This window comes from Scyliorhinus torazame, chromosome 2, assembly GCF_047496885.1.
Source record: "Scyliorhinus torazame isolate Kashiwa2021f chromosome 2, sScyTor2.1, whole genome shotgun sequence".
Lineage (NCBI taxonomy): Eukaryota > Metazoa > Chordata > Chondrichthyes > Carcharhiniformes > Scyliorhinidae > Scyliorhinus > Scyliorhinus torazame.
In genome coordinates, this window is record NC_092708.1 from 402,227,429 (window position 1) to 402,250,121 (window position 22,693).

At 50.1% G+C, this 22,693-nt stretch overlaps 1 protein-coding gene across 1 annotated transcript in view; it reads right to left on the reverse strand.

Annotated features, from left to right (window-relative positions):
* mlh3 (mutL homolog 3 (E. coli)) overlaps positions 1–22,693 on the reverse strand; it is a 101,507-nt gene that overhangs the window by 34,268 nt on the left and 44,546 nt on the right. The window contains exons 10-11 of the mRNA XM_072494574.1: positions 9,636–9,659; positions 8,940–9,018 (exon numbers count right to left, since the gene is read on the reverse strand). Coding sequence (XP_072350675.1) covers positions 8,940–9,018; positions 9,636–9,659 — 103 coding nt within the window. The remainder of the gene's footprint in view (positions 1–8,939; positions 9,019–9,635; positions 9,660–22,693) is intronic.

Below are 22,693 nucleotides of genomic sequence, written 5' to 3' on the forward strand. Positions count from 1 at the left end.
GAGACACTGAGCTACACCCAGCTGCTGTATCGAGACACTGAGCTACACCCAGCTGCTGTATCAAGACACTGAGCTGTACCCAGCTGCTGTATCGAGACTGAGCTACACCCAGCTGCTGTATCGAGACATTGAGCTACACCCAGCTGCTGTATCGAGACTGAGCTACACCCAGCTGCTGTATCGAGACACTGAGCTACACCCAGCTGCTGTATCGAGACACTGAGCTATACCCAGCTGCTGTGTGAAGACAGTGACCTACACCCAGCTGCTGTATCGAGACTGAGCTACACCCAGCTGCTGTATCGAGACACTGAGCTACACCCAGCTGCTGTATCGAGATACTGAGATACACCCAGCTGCTGTATCGAGACACTGAGCTTCACCCAGCTGCTGTATCGAGACACTGAGATACACCCAGCTGCTGTATCGAGACACTGAGCTACACCCAGCTGCTGTATCGAGACACTGAGATATACCCAGCTGCTGTATCGAGACACTGAGCTACACCCAGCTGCTGTATCGAGACACTGAGCTACACCCAGCTGCTGTATCGAGACACTGAGCTACACCCAGCTGCTGTATCGAGACTGAGCTACACCCAGCTGCTGTATCGAGACACTGAGCTACACCCAGCTGCTGTATCGAGACACTGAGCTACACCCAGCTGCTGTATCGAGACACTGAGCTACACCCAGCTGCTGTATCGAGACACTGAGCTACACCCAGCTGCTGTATCGAGACACTGAGCTACACCCAGCTGCTGTATCGAGACACTGAGCTACACCCAGCTGCTGTATCGAGACACTGAGCTACACCCAGCTGCTGTATCGAGACACTGAGCTACACCCAGCTGCTGTATCGAGACACTGAGATACACCCAGCTGCTGTATCGAGACACTGAGATACACCCAGCTGCTGTATCGAGACACTGAGCTACACCCAGCTACTGTATCGAGACACTGAGATACACCCAGCTGCTGTATCGAGACACTGAGATACACCCAGCTGCTGTATCGAGACACTGAGATACACCCAGCTGCTGTATCGAGACACTGAGATACACCCAGCTGCTGTATCGAGACACTGAGCTACACCCAGCTACTGTATCGAGACACTGAGCTGTACCCAGCTGCTGTATCGAGACACTGAGATACACCCAGCTGCTGTATCGAGACACTGAGCTGTACCCAGCTGCTGTATCGAGACACTGAGATACACCCAGCTGCTGTATCGAGACACTGAGCTACACCCAGCTGCTGTATCGAGACTGAGCTATACCCAGCTCCTGTATCGAGACACTGAGCTACACCCAGCTGCTGTATCGAGACACTGAGCTACACCCAGTTGCTGTATCGAGACACTGAGCTACACCCAGCTGCTGAATCGAGACACTGAGCTGTACCCAGCTGCTGTATCGAGACACTGAGCTATACCCAGCTGCTGTGTGAAGACACTGACCTACACCCAGCTGCTGTATCGCGACACTGAGCTACACCCAGCTGCTGTATCGAGACACTGAGCTACACCCAGCTGCTGTATCGAGACACTGAGCTACACCCAGCTGCTGTATCAAGACACTGAGCTGTACCCAGCTGCTGTATCGAGACTGAGCTACACCCAGCTGCTGTATCGAGACATTGAGCTACACCCAGCTGCTGTATCGAGACTGAGCTACACCCAGCTGCTGTATCGAGACACTGAGCTACACCCAGCTGCTGTATCGAGACACTGAGCTATACCCAGCTGCTGTGTGAAGACAGTGACCTACACCCAGCTGCTGTATCGAGACTGAGCTACACCCAGCTGCTGTATCGAGACACTGAGCTACACCCAGCTGCTGTATCGAGACACTGAGCTGTACCCAGCTGCTGTATCGAGACACTGAGATACACCCAGCTGCTGTATCGAGACACTGAGCTACACCCAGCTGCTGTATCGAGACTGAGCTATACCCAGCTCCTGTATCGAGACACTGAGCTACACCCAGCTGCTGTATCGAGACACTGAGCTACACCCAGTTGCTGTATCGAGACACTGAGCTACACCCAGCTGCTGAATCGAGACACTGAGCTGTACCCAGCTGCTGTATCGAGACACTGAGCTATACCCAGCTGCTGTGTGAAGACACTGACCTACACCCAGCTGCTGTATCGCGACACTGAGCTACACCCAGCTGCTGTATCGAGACACTGAGCTACACCCAGCTGCTGTATCGAGACACTGAGCTACACCCAGCTGCTGTATCAAGACACTGAGCTGTACCCAGCTGCTGTATCGAGACTGAGCTACACCCAGCTGCTGTATCGAGACATTGAGCTACACCCAGCTGCTGTATCGAGACTGAGCTACACCCAGCTGCTGTATCGAGACACTGAGCTACACCCAGCTGCTGTATCGAGACACTGAGCTACACCCAGCTGCTGTATCAAGACACTGAGCTGTACCCAGCTGCTGTATCGAGACTGAGCTACACCCAGCTGCTGTATCGAGACATTGAGCTACACCCAGCTGCTGTATCGAGACTGAGCTACACCCAGCTGCTGTATCGAGACACTGACCTACACCCAGCTGCTGTATCGAGACTGAGCTACACCCAGCTGCTGTATCGAGACACTGAGCTACACCCAGCTGCTGTATCGAGATACTGAGATACACCCAGCTGCTGTATCGAGACACTGAGCTTCACCCAGCTGCTGTATCGAGACACTGAGATACACCCAGCTGCTGTATCGAGACACTGAGCTACACCCAGCTGCTGTATCGAGACACTGAGATACACCCAGCTGCTGTATCGAGACACTGAGCTACACCCAGCTGCTGTATCGAGACACTGAGCTACACCCAGCTGCTGTATCGAGACACTGAGCTACACCCAGCTGCTGTATCGAGACACTGAGCTACACCCAGCTGCTGTATCGAGACACTGAGCTACACCCAGCTGCTGTATCGAGACACTGAGCTACACCCAGCTGCTGTATCGAGACACTGAGCTACACCCAGCTGCTGTATCGAGACACTGAGCTACACCCAGCTGCTGTATCGAGACACTGAGCTACACCCAGCTGCTGTATCGAGACACTGAGATACACCCAGCTGCTGTATCGAGACACTGAGATACACCCAGCTGCTGTATCGAGACACTGAGATACACCCAGCTGCTGTATCGAGACACTGAGCTACACCCAGCTGCTGTATCGAGACACTGAGATACACCCAGCTGCTGTATCGAGACACTGAGCTACACCCAGCTACTGTATCGAGACACTGAGATACACCCAGCTGCTGTATCGAGACACTGAGATACACCCAGCTGCTGTATCGAGACACTGAGATACACCCAGCTGCTGTATCGAGACACTGAGATACACCCAGCCGCTGTATCGAGACACTGAGCTACACCCAGCCGCTGTATCGAGACACTGAGCTACACCCAGCCGCTGTATCGAGACACTGAGCTACACCCAGCTGCTGTATCGAGACACTGAGCTGTACCCAGCTGCTGTATCGAGACACTGAGATACACCCAGCTGCTGTATCGAGACACTGAGATACACCCAGCTGCTGTGTGAAGACACTGAGCTACACCCAGCTGCTGTGTGAAGACACTGAGCTACACCCAGCTGCTGTATCGAGACACTGAGCTACACCCAGCTGCTGTATCGAGACACTGAGCTACACCCAGCTGCTGTATCGAGACACTGAGCTACACCCAGCTGCTGTATCGAGACACTGAGCTGTACCCAGCTGCTGTATCGAGACACTGAGATACACCCAGCTGCTGTATCGAGACACTGAGATACACCCAGCTGCTGTATCGAGACACTGAGCTGTACCCAGCTGCTGTATCGAGACACTGAGCTCTACCCAGCTGCTGTGTGAAGACACTGAGCTACACCCAGCTGCTGTATCGAGACTGAGCTACACCCAGCTGCTGTACCGAGACACTGAGCTACACCCAGCTGCTGTATCGAGACAGTGAGCTACACCCAGCTGCTGTATCGAGACACTGAGCTACACCCAGCTGCTGTATCGAGACACTGAGCTACACCCAGCTGCTGTATCGAGACACTGAGCTACACCCAGCTGCTGTATCGAGACACTGAGCTACACCCAGCTGCTGTATCGAGACACTGAGCTACACCCAGCTGCTGTATCGAGACACTGAGCTATACCCAGCTGCTGTATCGAGACACTGAGCTGTACATTGCTGCTGTATCGAGACACTGAGCTGTACCCAACCGCTGTATCGAGACACTGAGCTACACCCAGCTGCTGTATCGAGACACTGAGCTACACCCAGCTGCTGTATCGAGACACTGAGCTACACCCAGCTGCTGTATCGAGACACTGAGCTATACCCAGCTGCTGTATCGAGACACTGAGATACACCCAGCTGCTGTATCGAGACACTGAGATACACCCAGCTGCTGTATCGAGACACTGAGCTACACCCAGCTGCTGTATCGAGACACTGAGCTGTACCCAGCTGCTGTATCGAGACACTGAGATACACCCAGCTGCTGTATCGAGACACTGAGCTGTACCCAGCTGCTGTATCGAGACACTGAGATACACCCAGCTGCTGTATCGAGACACTGAGCTACACCCAGCTGCTGTATCGAGACACTGAGATACACCCAGCTGCTGTATCGAGACACTGAGATACACCCAGCTGCTGTGTGAAGACACTGAGCTACACCCAGCTGCTGTATCGAGACACTGAGCTACACCCAGCTGCTGTATCGAGACACTGAGCTACACCCAGCTGCTGTATCGAGACACTGAGCTGTACCCAGCTGCTGTATCGAGACACTGAGCTACACCCAGCTGCTGTATCGAGACACTGAGATACACCCAGCTGCTGTATCGAGACACTGAGCTACACCCAGCTGCTGTGTCGAGACACTGAGCTACACCCAGCTGCTGTATCGAGACACTGAGATACACCCAGCTGCTGTATCGAGACACTGAGCTACACCCAGCTGCTGTATCGAGACACTGAGATACACCCAGCTGCTGTGTGAAGACACTGAGCTACACCCAGCTGCTGTATCGAGACACTGAGATACACCCAGCTGCTGTATCGAGACACTGAGCTACACCCAGCTGCTGTATCGAGACACTGAGCTACAACCAGCTGCTGTATCGAGTCACTGAGCTGTACCCAGCCGCTGTATCGAGACACTGAGCTACACCCAGCTGCTGTATCGAGTCACTGAGCTGCACCCAGCTGCTGTATCGAGACACTGAGCTACACCCAGCTGCTGTATCGAGACACTGAGCTGTACCCAGCTGCTGTATCGAGACACTGAGCTACACCCAGCTGCTGTATCGAGACACTGAGATACACCCAGCTGCTGTATCGAGACACTGAGCTACACCCAGCTGCTGTATCGAGACACTGAGATACACCCAGCTGCTGTATCGAGACACTGAGCTACACCCAGCTGCTGTATCGAGACACTGAGATACACCCAGCTGCTGTGTGAAGACACTGAGCTACACCCAGCTGCTGTATCGAGACACTGAGATACACCCAGCTGCTGTATCGAGACACTGAGCTACACCCAGCTGCTGTATCGAGACACTGAGCTACACCCAGCTGCTGTATCGAGTCACTGAGCTGCACCCAGCTGCTGTATCGAGACACTGAGCTACACCCAGCTGCTGTATCGAGACACTGAGCTGTACCCAGCTGCTGTATCGAGACACTGAGCTACACCCAGCTGCTGTATCGAGACACTGAGATACACCCAGCTGCTGTATCGAGACACTGAGCTACACCCAGCTGCTGTATCGAGACACTGAGATACACCCAGCTGCTGTATCGAGACACTGAGCTACACCCAGCTGCTGTATCGAGACACTGAGCTACACCCAGCTGCTGTATCGAGACACTGAGCTACACCCAGCTGCTGTATCGAGACACTGAGCTACACCCAGCTGCTGTATCGAGACACTGAGCTACACCCAGCTGCTGTATCGAGTCACTGAGCTGTACCCAGCCGCTGTATCGAGACACTGAGCTACACCCAGCTGCTGTATCGAGTCACTGAGCTGCACCCAGCTGCTGTATCGAGACACTGAGCTACACCCAGCTGCGGTATCGAGACACTGAGCTGTACCCAGCTGCTGTATCGAGACACTGAGCTACACCCAGCTGCTGTATCGAGTCACTGAGCTGTACCCAGCCGCTGTATCGAGACACTGAGCTACACCCAGCTGCTGTATCGAGACACTGAGCTACACCCAGCTGCTGTATCGAGACACTGAGCTACACCCAGCTGCTGTATCGAGTCACTGAGCTGTACCCAGCCGCTGTATCGAGACACTGAGCTACACCCAGCTGCTGTATCGAGTCACTGAGCTGCACCCAGCTGCTGTATCGAGACACTGAGCTACACCCAGCTGCTGTATCGAGACACTGAGATACACCCAGCTGCTGTATCGAGACACTGAGCTACACCCAGCTGCTGTATCGAGACACTGAGCTACACCCAGCCGCTGTATCGAGACACTGAGCTACACCCAGCTGCTGTATCGAGTCACTGAGCTGTACCCAGCCGCTGTATCGAGACACTGAGCTACACCCAGCTGCTGTATCGAGTCACTGAGCTGCACCCAGCTGCTGTATCGAGACACTGAGATACACCCAGCTGCTGTATCGAGTCACTGAGCTGTACCCAGCCGCTGTATCGAGACACTGAGCTACACCCAGCTGCTGTATCGAGTCACTGAGCTGTACCCAGCCGCTGTATCGAGACACTGAGCTACACCCAGCTGCTGTATCGAGTCACTGAGCTGCACCCAGCTGCTGTATCGAGACACTGAGCTACACCCAGCTGCTGTATCGAGACACTGAGCTGTACCCAGCTGCTGTATCGAGACACTGAGCTACACCCAGCTGCTGTATCGAGTCACTGAGCTGTACCCAGCCGCTGTATCGAGACACTGAGCTACACCCAGCTGCTGTATCGAGACACTGAGCTACACCCAGCTGCTGTATCGAGACACTGAGCTACACCCAGCTGCTGTATCGAGACACTGAGCTACACCCAGCTGCTGTATCGCGACACTGAGCTACACCCAGCTGCTGTATCGAGACACTGAGCTACACCCAGCTGCTGTATCGAGACACTGAGCTACACCCAGCTGCTGTATCGAGACACTGAGCTACACCCAGCTGCTGTATCGAGACACTGAGCTACACCCAGCTGCTGTGTAAAAATACTGAGCTCCATACAGTAAAATATATATGTTAAATTGGGAACATTACCTCCGTTTTCAATTCAGTCTGTTAAAACCAATTCAGAAGTGGGACAAAGAGGAGAATGGGAATGAGAAAAATATCAGCCATGATTGAATCGCGGAGCAGACTCGACGGGCTGAGTGGCCTAATTCTGCTCTTATGGAGTCACTTCAGCCCTTGTAATCTGTTTTAATAATATCCATTCAAAGAATGGGGCAGCATTATAGCACAGTGGTTAGCACTTTTGCTTCACAGCGCCAGGGTCCCAGGTTCAATTCCCGGCTTGGGTCACTGTCTGTGTGGAGTCTGCACGTTCTCCGTGTCTGCGTGGGTTTCCTCCGGGGGCTCCAGTTTCCTCCCACAAGTCCCGAAAGACGTATTGTTAGGTGAACTGGACATTCTGAATTCTCCCTCTGTGTGCCCGAACAGACGCCAGAGTGTGGCGACTAGGGGCTTTTCACAGTAACCTCATTGCAGTGTTAATGTAAGCCTACTTGTGACAATAAAGATTATTGTAATTATTAGAAGGAAGTAACCTCCATTTTAATGCTGTTTATTTTGCAATTTTTGAATCAAAATCTCCCACTGTTATATGTCAGTCTGAGCCCCAATTTCTCCATCTCACCGTACAGCTCACCCCTCTAATTTATCACTTACCAGCACTTTCTTTTTATTGGACATTCATTCACCTAATACTTGGGGGCAGGAACTGATTATACTTTGACCACTAACTCACTCACATTTAAACTATCAACCTGGTCCATTTGATTATTCATAGCTGAAGTTAGTAGTCCTTCCCTCTGTGTGACCAGACTGGACACATTTTCACACCTCTCTTCCAATCATGAGTAGGCTCAGAAAAATCTCAGACAATAAGTTTTTTTTCCCCGTCTCTACTCCCTGCTCTGTCTACAGATTCCCTTCCACAATTAGCGAACTGCAAACCGAATAATCCCTGATTATCTTTGATCCCCAAGCGTTGCCTCTGCCTGAATCAGTTTGTCGGGTACACCAGTACCCTCCCGAGCAGTTTTTCTCTCTTCACCACTGCTCCACCTTCTGCTTTACCCACCTTGCTGAACCCTCCAGACCAGTTTACTGCCAAGCTAATGTGATTCTTATAAAAAGGGAGTAATTGGTTAGGCCACACCCAGAGTATTATAAACATTTCTGGTCTCCATATTAGAAAATGGATATAGGAATGTTAAAAAGCTTTGATAAAGTAAGATGATAAAATCATTCTACTTTGGGGGAATCCAAAGTGAGGGGCTATAAAACTAAAATAGTCATTAATAAATCCAAGAGGAAATTGATGAGAAACGTCTTTACTGAGGTAGCGATGGGAATGTGCATCCCGTTACCACCAGGAGGAGCTGAGGTGAATGGGAGATGTTGGATAATCACATGAGGAAAAAGAGTCTCGATTGCATTTACATGGTGACCACCGGATGTCCCAAAGTGCCTTACAACCATTGCCATCGTTTTTGAAGTGTAGCCACAGTTGTAATACAGGAAACAGACGGCTGTGTTGATGGGGTTAGATGGCGGAGGGTGGGAGGAGGTTGATGTGAAGCAGCAACACCAACATGGAAAGTTAGGCTACATGAGTTGTTTCAGTGCTGTCATCTCAATGTAGGTTTCTACCGGCCCATTGCCCAGAGTGGGTGGTTTGACAAATGTTTAAACTCACCGTGACAGGCCCGTGAGGACAGCACCTTCAACACTGTACGTGACAACATGCCTTGGAATCCTCCTGTAGACTGAAGTACCTGTAGGGGGTGGGACAGAGTCAGTTCTATTGCTAGTGAGACACAGTTGGGTTGAGGTTGGGGGATCTGTGGGAACGCCTGTGGACACAAACCCAACCTCCACCACCCGCCCCTGCAAGCTGGCATCCACAACACCCAGGCAAAGAGATAAAAATCAGGGGCGTCATTCTCCGTCGGCGGGAGTCTCCGGTTTGCCGGCGCCCGGGGGTTTCCCGACGGCGTGGGGCTGCCCCACAATGGGAAACCCCATTGACCGGCCGGTGTTACGGAGACTCCCGCCGGCCGGTCGGGGCAGAAATGTGGCGGGGCGGGGAGGAGAATTTCGCCCCTGTTCTCCCGAAATTACATATGTTCATCCCCAGGACTTGGTCATGCCCTTCCCAGGGACTCGGTCCCCTGCTCCCAGTTTTCAGTCGCCCGTCCCAGGATTCACCTGCCTTCTCCTGGGACCCAGTCCTCCATTCCTGGGATTCACCTATCCTCTCTCAGGAGTCAGATGTCGGCTCCTGCAAGTTGCCCATTTTTGAGAATTGCTCAGCTTCCCCCGCAGATCACATACCTGTTCCTCTATCTCATACTCTCTTCACCCCGGGTGACCTCAGGTTTTGAGCGCTTACCTCTATCTGTTCTTGAAGAAACTCCTGCAAATGTGAAAACCTGAATTAGAGAGGGAACTGTTGCTCAGAAAGAAGAGATTTCACGCAGTAAACACAGGACATCAGGAGGCTGCCCAAAGTACCTCCTGCCCACCCCACAACACACACACACAATGATCAACACAACCCAAAACCCCAAGTGATTGATATATTTTGAATCCCCATTGTGGCTAATACATCCCAAAACTTCACAGTAATCAGTAAATCGCAAACCCCCGTGATCGATTCACACTAAACCCTGAGCAATCGATTCACCCCAAAGTCATTGATACATTCCAAATTGTGACCTTTGGAGTTTGTTGAGAAATGCAATTTCATTGAAAATGCAAACCAGATCATAACATAAATTGGGAGCTATTCCGGAAACTTGAATCCATAGAGAAATAATTGTGCTGGAGTTGCCAAGGTGAAGGCTGAAGATTTCCATGGTGAAGTTTACTATTCTTATTGAAAAGCAGAATGACTTTGTCAGTTGGTATAACTTTCCTGCAGAGAGGGCAGCACAGTAGTTAGCACTGCTGCCTCACGGCGCTGAGGACCCAGGCAGCGTGGTGGGGCAGTGGTTAGCACTGCTGCCTCACGGCGCCAAGGACCCAGGCAGCGTGGTGGGGCAGTGGTTAGCACTGCTGCCTCACGGCGCCGAGGACCCAGGCAGCGTGGTGGGGCAGTGGTTAGCACTGCTGCCTCACGGCGCCGAGGACCCAGGCAGCGTGGTGGGGCAGTGGTTAGCACTGCTGCCTCACGGCGCCGAGGACCCGGGCAGCGTGGTGGGGCAGTGGTTAGCACTGCTGCCTCACGGCGCCGAGGACCCGGGCAGCATGGTGGGGCAGTGGTTAGCACTGCTGCCTCACGGCGCCGAGGACCCGGGCAGCGTGGTGGGGCAGTGGTTAGCACTGCTGCCTCACGGCGCCAAGGACCCGGGCAGCGTGGTGGGGCAGTGGTTAGCACTGCTGCCTCACGGCGCCGAGGACCCGGGCAGCGTGGTGGGGTAGTGGTTAGCACTGCTGCCTCACGGCGCCGAGGACCCGGACAGCGTGGTGGGGCAGTGGTTAGCACTGCTGCCTCACGGCGTGGAGGACCCGGACAGCGTGGTGGGACAGTGGTTAGCACTGCTGCCTCACGGCGCCGAGGACCCGGACAGCGTGGTGGGACAGTGGTTAGCACTGCTGCCTCACGGCGCCGAGGACCCGGACAGCATGGTGGGACAGTGGTTAGCACTGCTGCCTCACAATGCCGAGGTCCCAGGTTCGATCCCAGCTCTGGGCCACTGTCCGTGTGGCGTTTGTACATTCTCGCCATGTCTGTGTGGGTTTCGCCCGCAAAACCCAAAGATGTGCAGGGTAGGTGGACTGACCAGGCTAAAATTACCCCTTAATTGGAAAAAATTAATTGTGTACTCTAAATTTAGAAAAAAAACTTTCCTGGAGGGGCAATATTTATTCCTGAGTTACTTATGACAGTTAACCGAGGTCAGGTAAATCCCATTACCAGAGGACTTGGAGTGAGAGTTAAAAGCAAACAGAGTTGAGGTAATAACACAGCATTTGGAATTAGAAGAAAGAGTTAATCCAGATAGCATTTCCGTTGAGCTAGAATTCAGTTGCAAATGAAGCAGCTTTGGATAGAGAAAAGCAAAAACCTGAACTTGAAAGGAAGGAGAAATGTGAAAGCTGAAACAGGAACTCCAGGAGAGACATTAGTGAGGGACGAAAGAAAACAGGAAAGGGACAGGGAGTTTCAAACGTAGACAGAGAACATGAACTGGCGAAAGAAAGGCTTAGAGAATGGGATGAAAGGTGAGATAGCAGAGTTCAGGTGATGAGTTAGGTGCCACTCTGAGCTTTGATATAATGAAGAACCTTTCCCCCAATGCCAAATTGCCTGAAGATGGAGTTAAGAGTGGTTTTATCTCGTTTGAAAAGGTGGGCCCAGAGCTAAAGTGGGCAAAGGACACATGCAGATGGATTCTCCGCCCCGCCCGCCACATTTCTGCCCCGACCCGCCGGCGGGAGTCTCCGTTACACTGGCCGGTCGATGGGGTTTCCCATTGTGGGGCAGCCCCACGCCGTCGGGAAACCCCCGGGCACCGGCAAAATGGAGAATTCCATCAGCGGTGAATCCCGCCCATGAACTCTCATTCTGCAGAGTGTTTTGATCAGGAAAGCTCTTTAAGACAGAAGTTGATGAATTCTTGATTTCTCGAGGAATTAAGGGCTATGGAGAGAGAGCGGGTAAATGGAGTTGGAATCAGCCATGATTGAATGGTGGAGTGGACTTGATGGGCCGAATGGCCTTACTTCCGCTCCTATGTCTTATGGTCTTATGGACGTGTAGATTGTTTGGCAGAATAATCCCAGATTATGAGACAGTTAAAAGTGCGTTGTAAGAGTCTTCCCGGTTTATTTCCTTTGTTTCAATTTCTTTTATTTTATAGTTTTGGTCTGTGGACACTGCTTTCCAGGACATTGTGTTCCTAGGTTTTGTATTTTGGAGAGGAGAAACCAGACTTGTCGGCGCCAAGTAAATATTGGGAACTGGTTTTGGAAGAAGTCGGTTTGATTGTTAACTGGCAACCGGTGGGTTGGCCAGGAATAGTGTTCTGCCTGACAATAGTCAGCAGTTGGTTCCTGCCAGGTGGTGTTTTTTCAGAGAGAACATCATAGAATCCCTACAGTGCAGAAGGCGGCCATTCGGCCCATTGAGTCTGCACCGATCCATGTCCCACCCTACCCCTGCAACTCCATAACCTAACCTGCACATCCCTGGACACTAAGGGGCAATTTAGCATGGCCAATCTACCTAACCCGTAGATCTTTGGACTGTGGGAGGAAACCCCGAGCACCCGGAGGAAACCCATGCAGACAGGGGGAGAACGTGCAGACTCCGCACAGACAGTGACCCAAGGCTGGAATTAAACACAGGTCCCTGGTGCTGTGAGGCAGCAGTGCTAACCACTGTGCCACCCAGAGTCCCGGTGCTAGCCACTGTGCCGCCGTGCCGCCCTGCAAGAACTCTCAGGACACTCGAAGGAAGAGGAGCTGAGTTATCTCCCTCTGTCTGGGTCACTCTAAAATTGCCCCTTAATTGGAAAAATTTTAATTGGGCACTCTAAATTTTTTAATTTTTAAAAAATCTCCCTCTCTCGAGAAGAAAGAACCCAACTGAAGAAGGCTTACCCTTGAGAAAGAAACTAACTGGAAAACACCCGTCTGAATCAAAGATCCTTCTCCTTTTATTTTATTAGATGTTCTTTACCTTTTGATCAACTCTTTCCCCTGGGTGTTGTTTGTGTGTGTGTTTATAGAGAGAGTGAAGGGAGTTAGACAGGAGGGTGTTGCGAATCAGTAGTAGATAGCCAGTTATATTTTCTGTCTATTTAATTGTACTTACTGTTAATAATTAAAGGTTACTTTAAATTTTACAAACCTAGTGAGTGCGGTCAATTTCACTCAACCAAAGCCACAGATATTAATATAAAATCCAATTTGACTTGTGTAGCGAGTGCGGGTCAAGGGGGGCTGGAATTGACCGTGGACAGGCCCAGGGTGTGGGAGCAGTGGACTGAATGGTTGTCAGATTGTCACCAGAGGATATCAGTTGATAAAAAAGAAAAGGCCAAATTAAATTCCAAGAAAGAGCCCAGAAAGATTGTTATCAGGAGAGATACCAGTTCAGCTCAGAACTTATTGTTAGCAAAGCATTTAGAACTTTCTTTAGAAAGGTCGCTAAAACAACGTTTTAATATAGGGTCTTGTTGGGAAATGTATGTTTTCTCATTGAAAGAAGGAAATTTAAATTGTGTTGTGATGAAAGGCCCTGTGCTTTTGGAATTGTTCTGAAATTATCTATTACAATACAGATTTTATATTGGGAAATGATATAATGGCAATGTTGGTTTCTTTTGTTTGTGGTTTGTTATTTACAGCACAAAAGACCATAAGACATAGGAGCAGAATTAGGCCACTCGGCCCATCGAGTCTGCTCGCCATTCAATCATGACTGATAGTTTCTCATCCCCATTCTCCTGCCTTCTCCCCATAACCGCTGATCCCCTTATTAATCAAGAACCTATCTATCTCTGTTTTAAAGACACTCAGTGATTTGACCTCCACAGCCTTCTGCGGCAAAGAGTTCCACAGATTCACCACCCTCTGGCTGAAGAAATTCCTCCTCATCTGTTTTATTCGGCCCATCATGTCTGCACCGGCTCCCAACAGGACTACCGAGCTAGTCCCATTCCCCAGCCCTATCGCCACAACCCTCTAAATTCATCGCTTTCAAATATATATCCAGCTCTCTTAAAACCTCCTATGGAATCCACCTCCACCGCTCTCCCAGGCAGCACATTCCAAACCCCAACAGCTCTCTGAGTAAAGAAGTTTCTCCTTGTCTCACGCCAAGCTCTCTTGCTGACCATCTTCAAATTGTGACCCCTAGTCACTGACATACCAACTAGTAGAAACAGAATATCCTTTTATACTCTGTGCCTCTATTTATAAATCCATGGATGCGAGAAGCCTTCTTAACAACTGTTTCAACTTGCCTGGTCACCTTCAGAGAATGATGCACTTGAACCCCGAGGTCCCTCTGCTCCTGGACTCCCCTCAAAGTTGTACAATTGAGCCTGTATTGTCTCCCATGTTTCTTCGACAAAAATGCATTACCTCACATTATGTTGCATCCACCAGGTGTCTACCCATTTGGCCAACTTGTCAATGTCCCTCTGACGTCGCTCAGCGCCATCCTCACAATTCACTATTCTCCCTCGCTTAGTATCATCTGCAAATTTAGAGATTCTGCCCTCAACACCCACCACTTAAATCATTTATATAAATCAGAAAAAGCAAGGATCCCAACACTGGGCCCTGGGGAACAAAACTTTCAACCGGTCTCCAGTCTGAGAAATGTCTATACCTGCCCTATGTTTCCTATCTCTTAGCCAACTTCTAATCCATGCTGCCAAAGGCCCATCAATCCCAAACATTTTTAATTTGCTAACCAACCTGCCACATGGCACTGTAGCGAATGCTTTCTGAAAGTCCAAATATGCAACATCCACGTCACTACCTTCATACTCTGCCTTGCCAAAAACTCAATTAAATTTGTCAAATTTAATGTTGACTGTCTAATATTAACTTATTTGTTCTAAGTGTATATTTATCTCATCCCGTATTATGGCCTCCTTCAGTTTTCCCAGTGTTGATGTCAAGTTGACAGGTCTGTCGTTTCCTGGGTTATCCTCTGCCCACAATGGCGTCACATTTCTCCAGTCATCCTATGTTCAGAGAGGCCTGGAAATTTCTGCCAACTGTTCCACAATTTGCTCCCTTACCTCTCTCAGCAATCTAGGATGCGGATCCCATCTGGGCCTGGTGACTTCCCTACCTGGAGAGCTGCCAGCCTTTTTAGCACCTTTTCTTTATCTACCATTATACTGCTCAGTTACTCAACACCCACATTTTTTCCACAATTTGAGACAGTATCCCACAATTCAGCGATGGTTATCTGTGATCCAGTTAAGAAACAAACTGACGCAAGAAAAGATATTGATAGAATCATTCCGGACAGTGCAGAGAGAGGAAAGATGTCTGCAGAATTTTCAAACCAAAGTTTGTCAGAGAGAGACCGACAGCTCAGATTGGTGCTGAACATCGTGCAGTCATCCGCAAACATCCTCATTTCTGACCTTATGATGGAAGGGAGGTTACTGAGGAAGCAACTGACGATGGCTGGGCCTAGGACACTACCCTGAGGAACTCCTGCAGTGATGTCCTCGAGCTGAGATGATTGACCTCCAACCAACACAACCATCTTCCTTTGTGCCGGGTAGGACTCCAACCAGTGGAGGGTTTTCCCTGATTCCCATTGACTCCAGTTTAGCTCGGGCTCCTTGATGCCACACTCGGTAAAATGCTGCCTTGATGTCGAGGGCAGTCACTCTCACCTCACCTCTGGCATTCAGCTTTGTCCATGTTTGAACCAAGGCTGTAATGAGGTCAGGAGCTGAGTGACCCTGGCGGAACCCAAACCGAGTGCCCATGAGCAGGTTATTGCTGAGTAAATGCCGCCTGATAGAATAGTGCTGTTGGTGACTCCTTCCCTCACTTTGCTGATGATGGAGAGCAGACTGATAGGGCGGTAATTGGCTGGGTTGGATTTGTCCCGTTTCTTATGTACAGGATACACTTGAACAATTTTCCACATCGCCGGGTAGATGCCAGTGTTGTCGCTGTACTGGAACAGCTTGGCTAGGGGTGTGGCAAGTTCTGGAGCACAAGTCTTTAGTACTATTGCCGGGATATTGTCGGGCCCACAGCCTTTGCAGTATCCAGGGCCTTCAGCCGTTTCTTGAAATCACGTGGAGTGAATCGTATTGGCTGAAGACCGACATCTGTGATGCTGGGGACCTCCGGAGGAGACCGAGATGGACCATCCACTCGGCACTTCTGGCTGAAGATTGTTGCGAATGCCTCAGCCTTGTCTTTTGCACAGATGTGCTGGGCTCCTCCATCATTGAGGATGGGGATATTTGTGGAGCCTCCTCCTCCAGTGAGTTGTTTAATTGTCCACCACCATTCATGGCTGGATGTGGCAGGACTGCAGAGCTTAGATCTGATGTGTTTGTTGTGGAATCGCTTCGCTCTGCCTATTACTTGCTGCTTAGGCTGTTTGACACACAAGTAGTCCTGTGTTGTAGCTTCACCAGGTCGACACCTCATTTTTCGGTATGCCTGGTGTTGCTCCTGCCATGCCCTCCTGCTCTCTTCATTGAACCGGGGTTGACCCCCTGGCTGGGGGGTAATGGGGGAGTGGGGGATACGCCGGGCCAGGAGGTTGCAGATTGTGGCTGATACAATTCTGCTGCTGCTGATGTCCCACAGAGCCTCATGGAGGCCCAGTCTGGAGTTGCTCGATCTGTTCGAAGTCTCTCCCATTGAGCACGGTGATGGTGCCACACAACACGATGGAGGGTATCCTCAATGTGAAGACGGGATTTGTCTCCACAAGGACTGTGCGAAGGCCACTTCTACCGACACTGTCAAGGACAGATGCATCTGCAGCAGGCAGGTTGGTGAGGGTGAGGTCAAGTATGTTTTTCCCTCTTGTTGGTTCCCTCACCACCTGCTGCAGTCCCAGTCTAGCAGCTCTGTCCTTTAGGACCCGGCCAGCTGTGGTGGTATCACCGAGCCACTCTTGGTGATGGACAGTGAAGTCCCCACCCAGAGTACATTCTGTGCCCTTGTCACCCTCAGTGCTTCCCCCAAGTGGTGTTCAACATGGGGGAGTAACTGATTCATCAGCTGATGGTGGCCGGTACGAGGTAATCAGCAGGAGGTTTCCTTGCCCATGTTTAACCTGAAGCCACGAGACTTCATGGGGTCCAGAATTGATGTTGAGGACTCCCAGGGTAACTCCCTCCCGACTGTATCCCACTGTGCCGCTACCTCTGCTGGGTCTGTCCTGCCGGTGAGACCGGACATACCCAGGGATGGTGGTAGTGGTGTCTGGGACATTGTCTGTAAGGTGTGATTCTGTGAGTGTGACTATGTCAGGCTGTTGCTTAACTAGTCTGTGAGGGGTGGAATCGAACGGACTCTCAGAGATGTTATTGTATATGTATAATATGTATAGGTAATTGTTATAGGTAATTGTATATTGGATTGTTGGATTGTATTTTTGGAGAGTATTTATTTTGGACAAGGCAGTTGCCATTCAGTTTTGTTCTTGTTTTTGTTTATATATTATTTATTTATTTGTTTAAAACTGGCCACTGTTATTTATATTGCTTTATTGTTGTGTAAAAGAAACACTACGTACTGTTATGTTTGGCCAAAAATCTTGAATAAAATATATATTTTTTTTAAAACTAGTCTGTGGGACAGCTCTCCCAACTTTGGCACAAGCCCCCAGATGTTAGTGAGGAGGTTCGGCAGGGCTGGGTTTGCCGTTACCGTTTCCGGTGCCTGGGTCGATGCCGGGTGGCCCGTCCGGTTTCATTCCTTTTTTGTGATTTTGTAGCGGTTGAATACAACTGAGTAACTTGCTGGGCGATTTCAGAGGGCATTTCAGAGTCAACCACATTGCTGTGGGTCTGGAGTCACGTGTAGGCCAGACCGGGTAAGGACGGCAGATTTCCTTCCCTAAAGGACATTAGTGAACCAGATGGGTTTTTACGACAATCGGCAATGGTTTCATGGTCATCATTGGACTTTTAATTCCAGATATTTTATTGAGTTTAAATTCCATCTCCTGCCGTGGTGAGATTCGGGTCATTGTCCTGGGTCGCGGGATTATTAGTCCAGTGAAAATACCACGACACCAGCGCCTCCCCAAGATTGACCCGAAAGGGTTAGTGATAGTATTTTAAAAATATTTTTATTCAGGACATTTTCATTGTACATACAAAGCATAACATTACATAGATCCTTATACATTTTGCAGTAACAACACCTCCTCCATCATCCCACCTAGGACCTATAATATAAAACAACCCCCCCTCCCCACCTGCTGACGTTTACCAACTCCTAAAGTGGACCCCCTCATCTGGTCCCTGATGGCAAACCTCATCTACTCCAGATGCAAGAATTCCACCAGGGCACTTACCCACCCTGCTGCCCTTGGCAATTCTGGAGCCCACCACCCTAACAATATCCTCCTCTGGGCTATCAGGAGGCAAATGTCTCTCCCCTCATGCACTCCCGGGTCCTTCAATACCCCAAATATTGCCACCCACGGGCTTGGGGCCACCTTCACCCCCAGAATCTCTGACATCGTCACTGAAAAAGACTCTGAAAACCCCACCAGTTTCAGGTAGACCAATACTGTGTGTGGTTCACTAGCCCCCCTGAACACTGCTCATATCTGTCCTCCAGCTGCAGAAAAAACCCACTCCATATGTGTCTTTGCACTACTGTGAATTAAACTCAATCACGCACATGAGGAGGTCAAGTTTAACCTACGTAAAGCCTCACTCCAGATCCCCCCTCCAAATGCACCACCAGCTCCTCCTCCCACATCCTCTTTATCTCCTCCATCGAGCCCTCTCCCTCTCCATTAACTGCCCATAAATTTCAGAGATTCTGCCCTCCCCTATCGCACCCTCAGACACTATCTTCTCCAGCAACGAAGAAACGTGGCCAGCTCCTTCCTCACAAAAATCCCTAATCTGCAAGTACCGGAACCCGTTCGCCCTTGGCATCTGAAACTTCTCTACCAGCGCCCCCAACTCTGCAAATCTACCTTTCACAAACAAGTCCCTAAACCTCACCCTCTCCTCTCGTTCCAAACCCTGTACATTGAATCTCACCCTGCTGGAATAAATCTATGATTTCTACAGATCGGCGGCTACAGCAACACGCCCTCGAACTTAAAATATTGCCGAAACTGATTCCAAACTCTTAACAAAGAAACCACCATCCGGCTCATTGGGTACCTAGCCGGTGAGAACGGAAGCGGAGCCATCACCAGTGCCCTCAAACTTGTCCCTGTAATGAAGCCTCCTCCATCTGCCCCAAACCGATCATTCCTCCACGACCCAGTTCCAAACCTTCTCTACATTCACCTTCCAATAATAATTCATTAAGTTCGGCAATGTCAATAACCCCCCCGCCCCGACCACCAGTCCTCCTGCAAAAATACTCTCTAAATCAGAGGCACTTTACCTGCCCATATAAAGGCTGAAATTGTCCTATTTATCCTCCCAAAAGAAGATTTAGGCAGGAAAATCAGGAGATTCTGAAAAAATAAATAAAAACTTGGGGAGGATCATCATCTTCACGGTTTGGACCCAACCTGCCAGCGATAGAACATCCCAACTTTTTAAATCCTCCTTCACCCCCTCAACCAAATTAGCCAAATTTAACATCTGCAACAGAGCCCAACTATGGACAAGGTCCCTCAGAGCAGGCTGGTGCAAATGATTAGATCATATGGGGTCAGGGGTGAACTAGCTGGTGGATCCAGAACGGGCTTGGCCATAGAAGACAGGATAGCAGTGGAAGGGTGTTTTTCCGAATGGAGGACTGTAGCTAGTGGTGTTCCGCAGGGATTAGTACTGGGATCTCTGCTCTTTGTAATATATATAAATGACTTGGAAGAAAACATAGCGGGTCTGATTAACAAGTTTGCGGATGATACTAAGATTGCAGGAGCTGCGGATAGTGATGAAGATTGTCAGAGAATACAGCAGGGTATAGATAGGCTGCAAAAGTGGACAGAGAAATGGCAAATGGAATTTAACCCGGACAAATGCGAGATGATGCATTTTTGTAGATCCAATTCAGGTGGGAGCTATAAAATAAATGGCACAACCATCAGGAGCATAGAGACACAGAGAGCTCTGGGAGAGCTAAGGACCAGATCGGGTTTGTGAAGCGGTGACAGTTATCGTCTAATATTATGAGGTTAAATGCAATGACGCCCACGGTGGGTCAGGAAACGGAGGTGATAATATCCATTGTCACGGACAAGGCGTTTGATCGGGTTGAGTGGCAGTATCTTTTCACGGTGCTGGTGCGGTTTGGTTTTAGGTTGGGGTTTATTGGTTGGATTAGGTTGCTGTACAGGGCCCAATGCCAAGTGTTCGCACTAATGCAACACGTTTGGGGTAATTTTGTCTGCACCGGAGAACAAGGCAGGGATGCCCAGTTTCCCCATTGCTTTTTGCATTGGCGATGGAACCATTGGCGATGGCGCTTAGGGCATCGATGGAGTGGAGGGGAATAGAGAGGAAGGGTGTGGAAGGGTATATACGGACGACTTGCTGTTATATGTTACGGATCCGATTTCTGGTATGAGTAGAATTACTGTCTAAATTTCGCTCACATTTGTTAAATGTGGGGGAAAGCGAGGTGTTCCTGGTAAGATCCCAGGTTCATGGAAGGGATCTGGAGATGTTGCCATGTCAGCTGGTCAGGTCGGGTTTTCGGTATCTGGGAATATGAGTGGCGCATACAAAAAACAATACAGCACAGGGACAGGCCCTGCGGCCCTCCAAGCCAGCGTCGATCACGTATCCTACCTAGACCAACCACCTGTATACTTCCATATCCCCTCTGTTCATGTTCTGGTCCTCAGCTATAACCCCTGGCATACGGTCCGCCAGAGGCGTTGCCAACACCGTGGTAGCCACGTTTAACAATGATATCGTCAATAAGAACCACACTCTGGATGCTTCATGCCCCCCCCCCCCCTCCACCCCAGGGCCCAGACCTGTACAGCTCCCTCAGAAGGCCTCAAACGCCCCATTCACCTTCCCTGGATCAGAGTTCTTTATCGGCACATTCGCTCTCATTTCTGCCTGCCGTCTCAGCTGATGTGCAAGCCACCTATCAGCTTTCTCCCCATAAAACTGCCCCTTTGCCCAGTGCGACAGACCGCAGACCTTCCACGTCGACAAAGGATCAATCTCCATCTGGAGCTTCTTCCTCTCGTTCAACAACTCCTCTCCTAGTCTGACCAAGTACTGCCGATTCACTACCAAAACGGCCTCCCCCAACCTCTGCCTTTCCAGCCTCTCCACCTTCTCCCTGTGTGCCTTAATCCAAATTAGCTCCCCCTTAATTAGCGCCTTCAACACCTCCCAAAATGTGAACAAAGAGAACAAAGAACAAAGAAAATTACCGCACAGGAACAGGCCCTTCGGCCCTCCCAGCCTGCGCCGATCCAGATCCTTTATCTAATCCTGTCACCTATTTTCCAAGGATCTACTTCCCTCTGTTCCCCGCCCGTTCATATATCTGTCTAGATGCATCTTAATTGATGCTATCGTGCCCGCCTCTACCACCTCCGCCAGCAATGCGTTCCAGGCACCCACCACCCTCTGCGTAAAAAACTTTCCACGCACATCTCCCTTAAACTTTCCCCCTCTCACCTTGAAATCGTGACCCCTTGTAATTGACACCCCCACTCTTGGAAAAAGCTTGTTGCTATCCACCCTGTCCATACCTCTCATAATTTTGTAGACCTCAATCAGGTCCCCCCTCAACCTCCGTCTTTCCAATGAAAACAATCCTAATCTACTCAACCTTTCTTCATAGCTAGCACCCTCCATACCAGGCAACATCCTGGTGAACCTCCTCTGCACCCTCTCTAAAGCATCCACATCCTTCTGGTAATGTTGCGACCAGAACTGCACGCAGTATTCCAAATGTGGCCTAACCAAAGTCCGACACAACTGTAACATGACCTGCCGACTCTTGTACTCAATACCCCGTCTGATGAAGGCAAGCATGCTGTATGCCTTCTTGACCACTCTATCGACCTGCGTTGCCACCTTCAGGGTACAATGGACCTGAACTCTTTGTACATCAATTTTCCCCAGGACTCGTCCATTGACCGTATATTCCGCTCTTGAATTAGATCTTCCAAAATGCATCACCTCGCATTTGCCTGGATTGAACTCCATCTGCCATTTCTCTGCCCAACTCTCCAATCTATCTATATTTTGCTGTATTCTCTGACAGTCCTCCTCGCTATCTGCAACTCCACCAATCTTAGTATCATCTGCAAACTTGCTAATCAGACCACCTATACCTTCATCCAGATCATTTATGTATATCACAAACAACAGTGGTCCGAGCACGATCCCTGTGGAACACCACTAGTCACCTTTCTCCATTTTGAGACACTCCCTTCCACCACTACTCTCTGTCTCCTGTTGCCCAGCCAGTTCTTTATCCATCTAGCTGCAGGAGAGACTTCCTCGCTTTTATTAAACTCAACATATGTGCTTAGCTCAGTGGGCTAGACAGCTGGTTTATAATGCAGAACAATGCCAGCAGCGCGGGTTCAATTCCCGTACCGGCCTCCCCAAACAGATGCCGGAATGTGGCAACTAGGGGCTTTTCAGAGTAACTTCTTACTTGTGACAATAAAAGCGTATTATTATTATCGCCGTCCCAATCCTCTCACATGCCCCCTTATCCTCCACGAGTGCCACATACTGCCCCCCTTCTCCACACTTATCCACAAATGTAGGGCATGGTCCGCTATTATATGGTGCCGATCGGAGGGCAAGG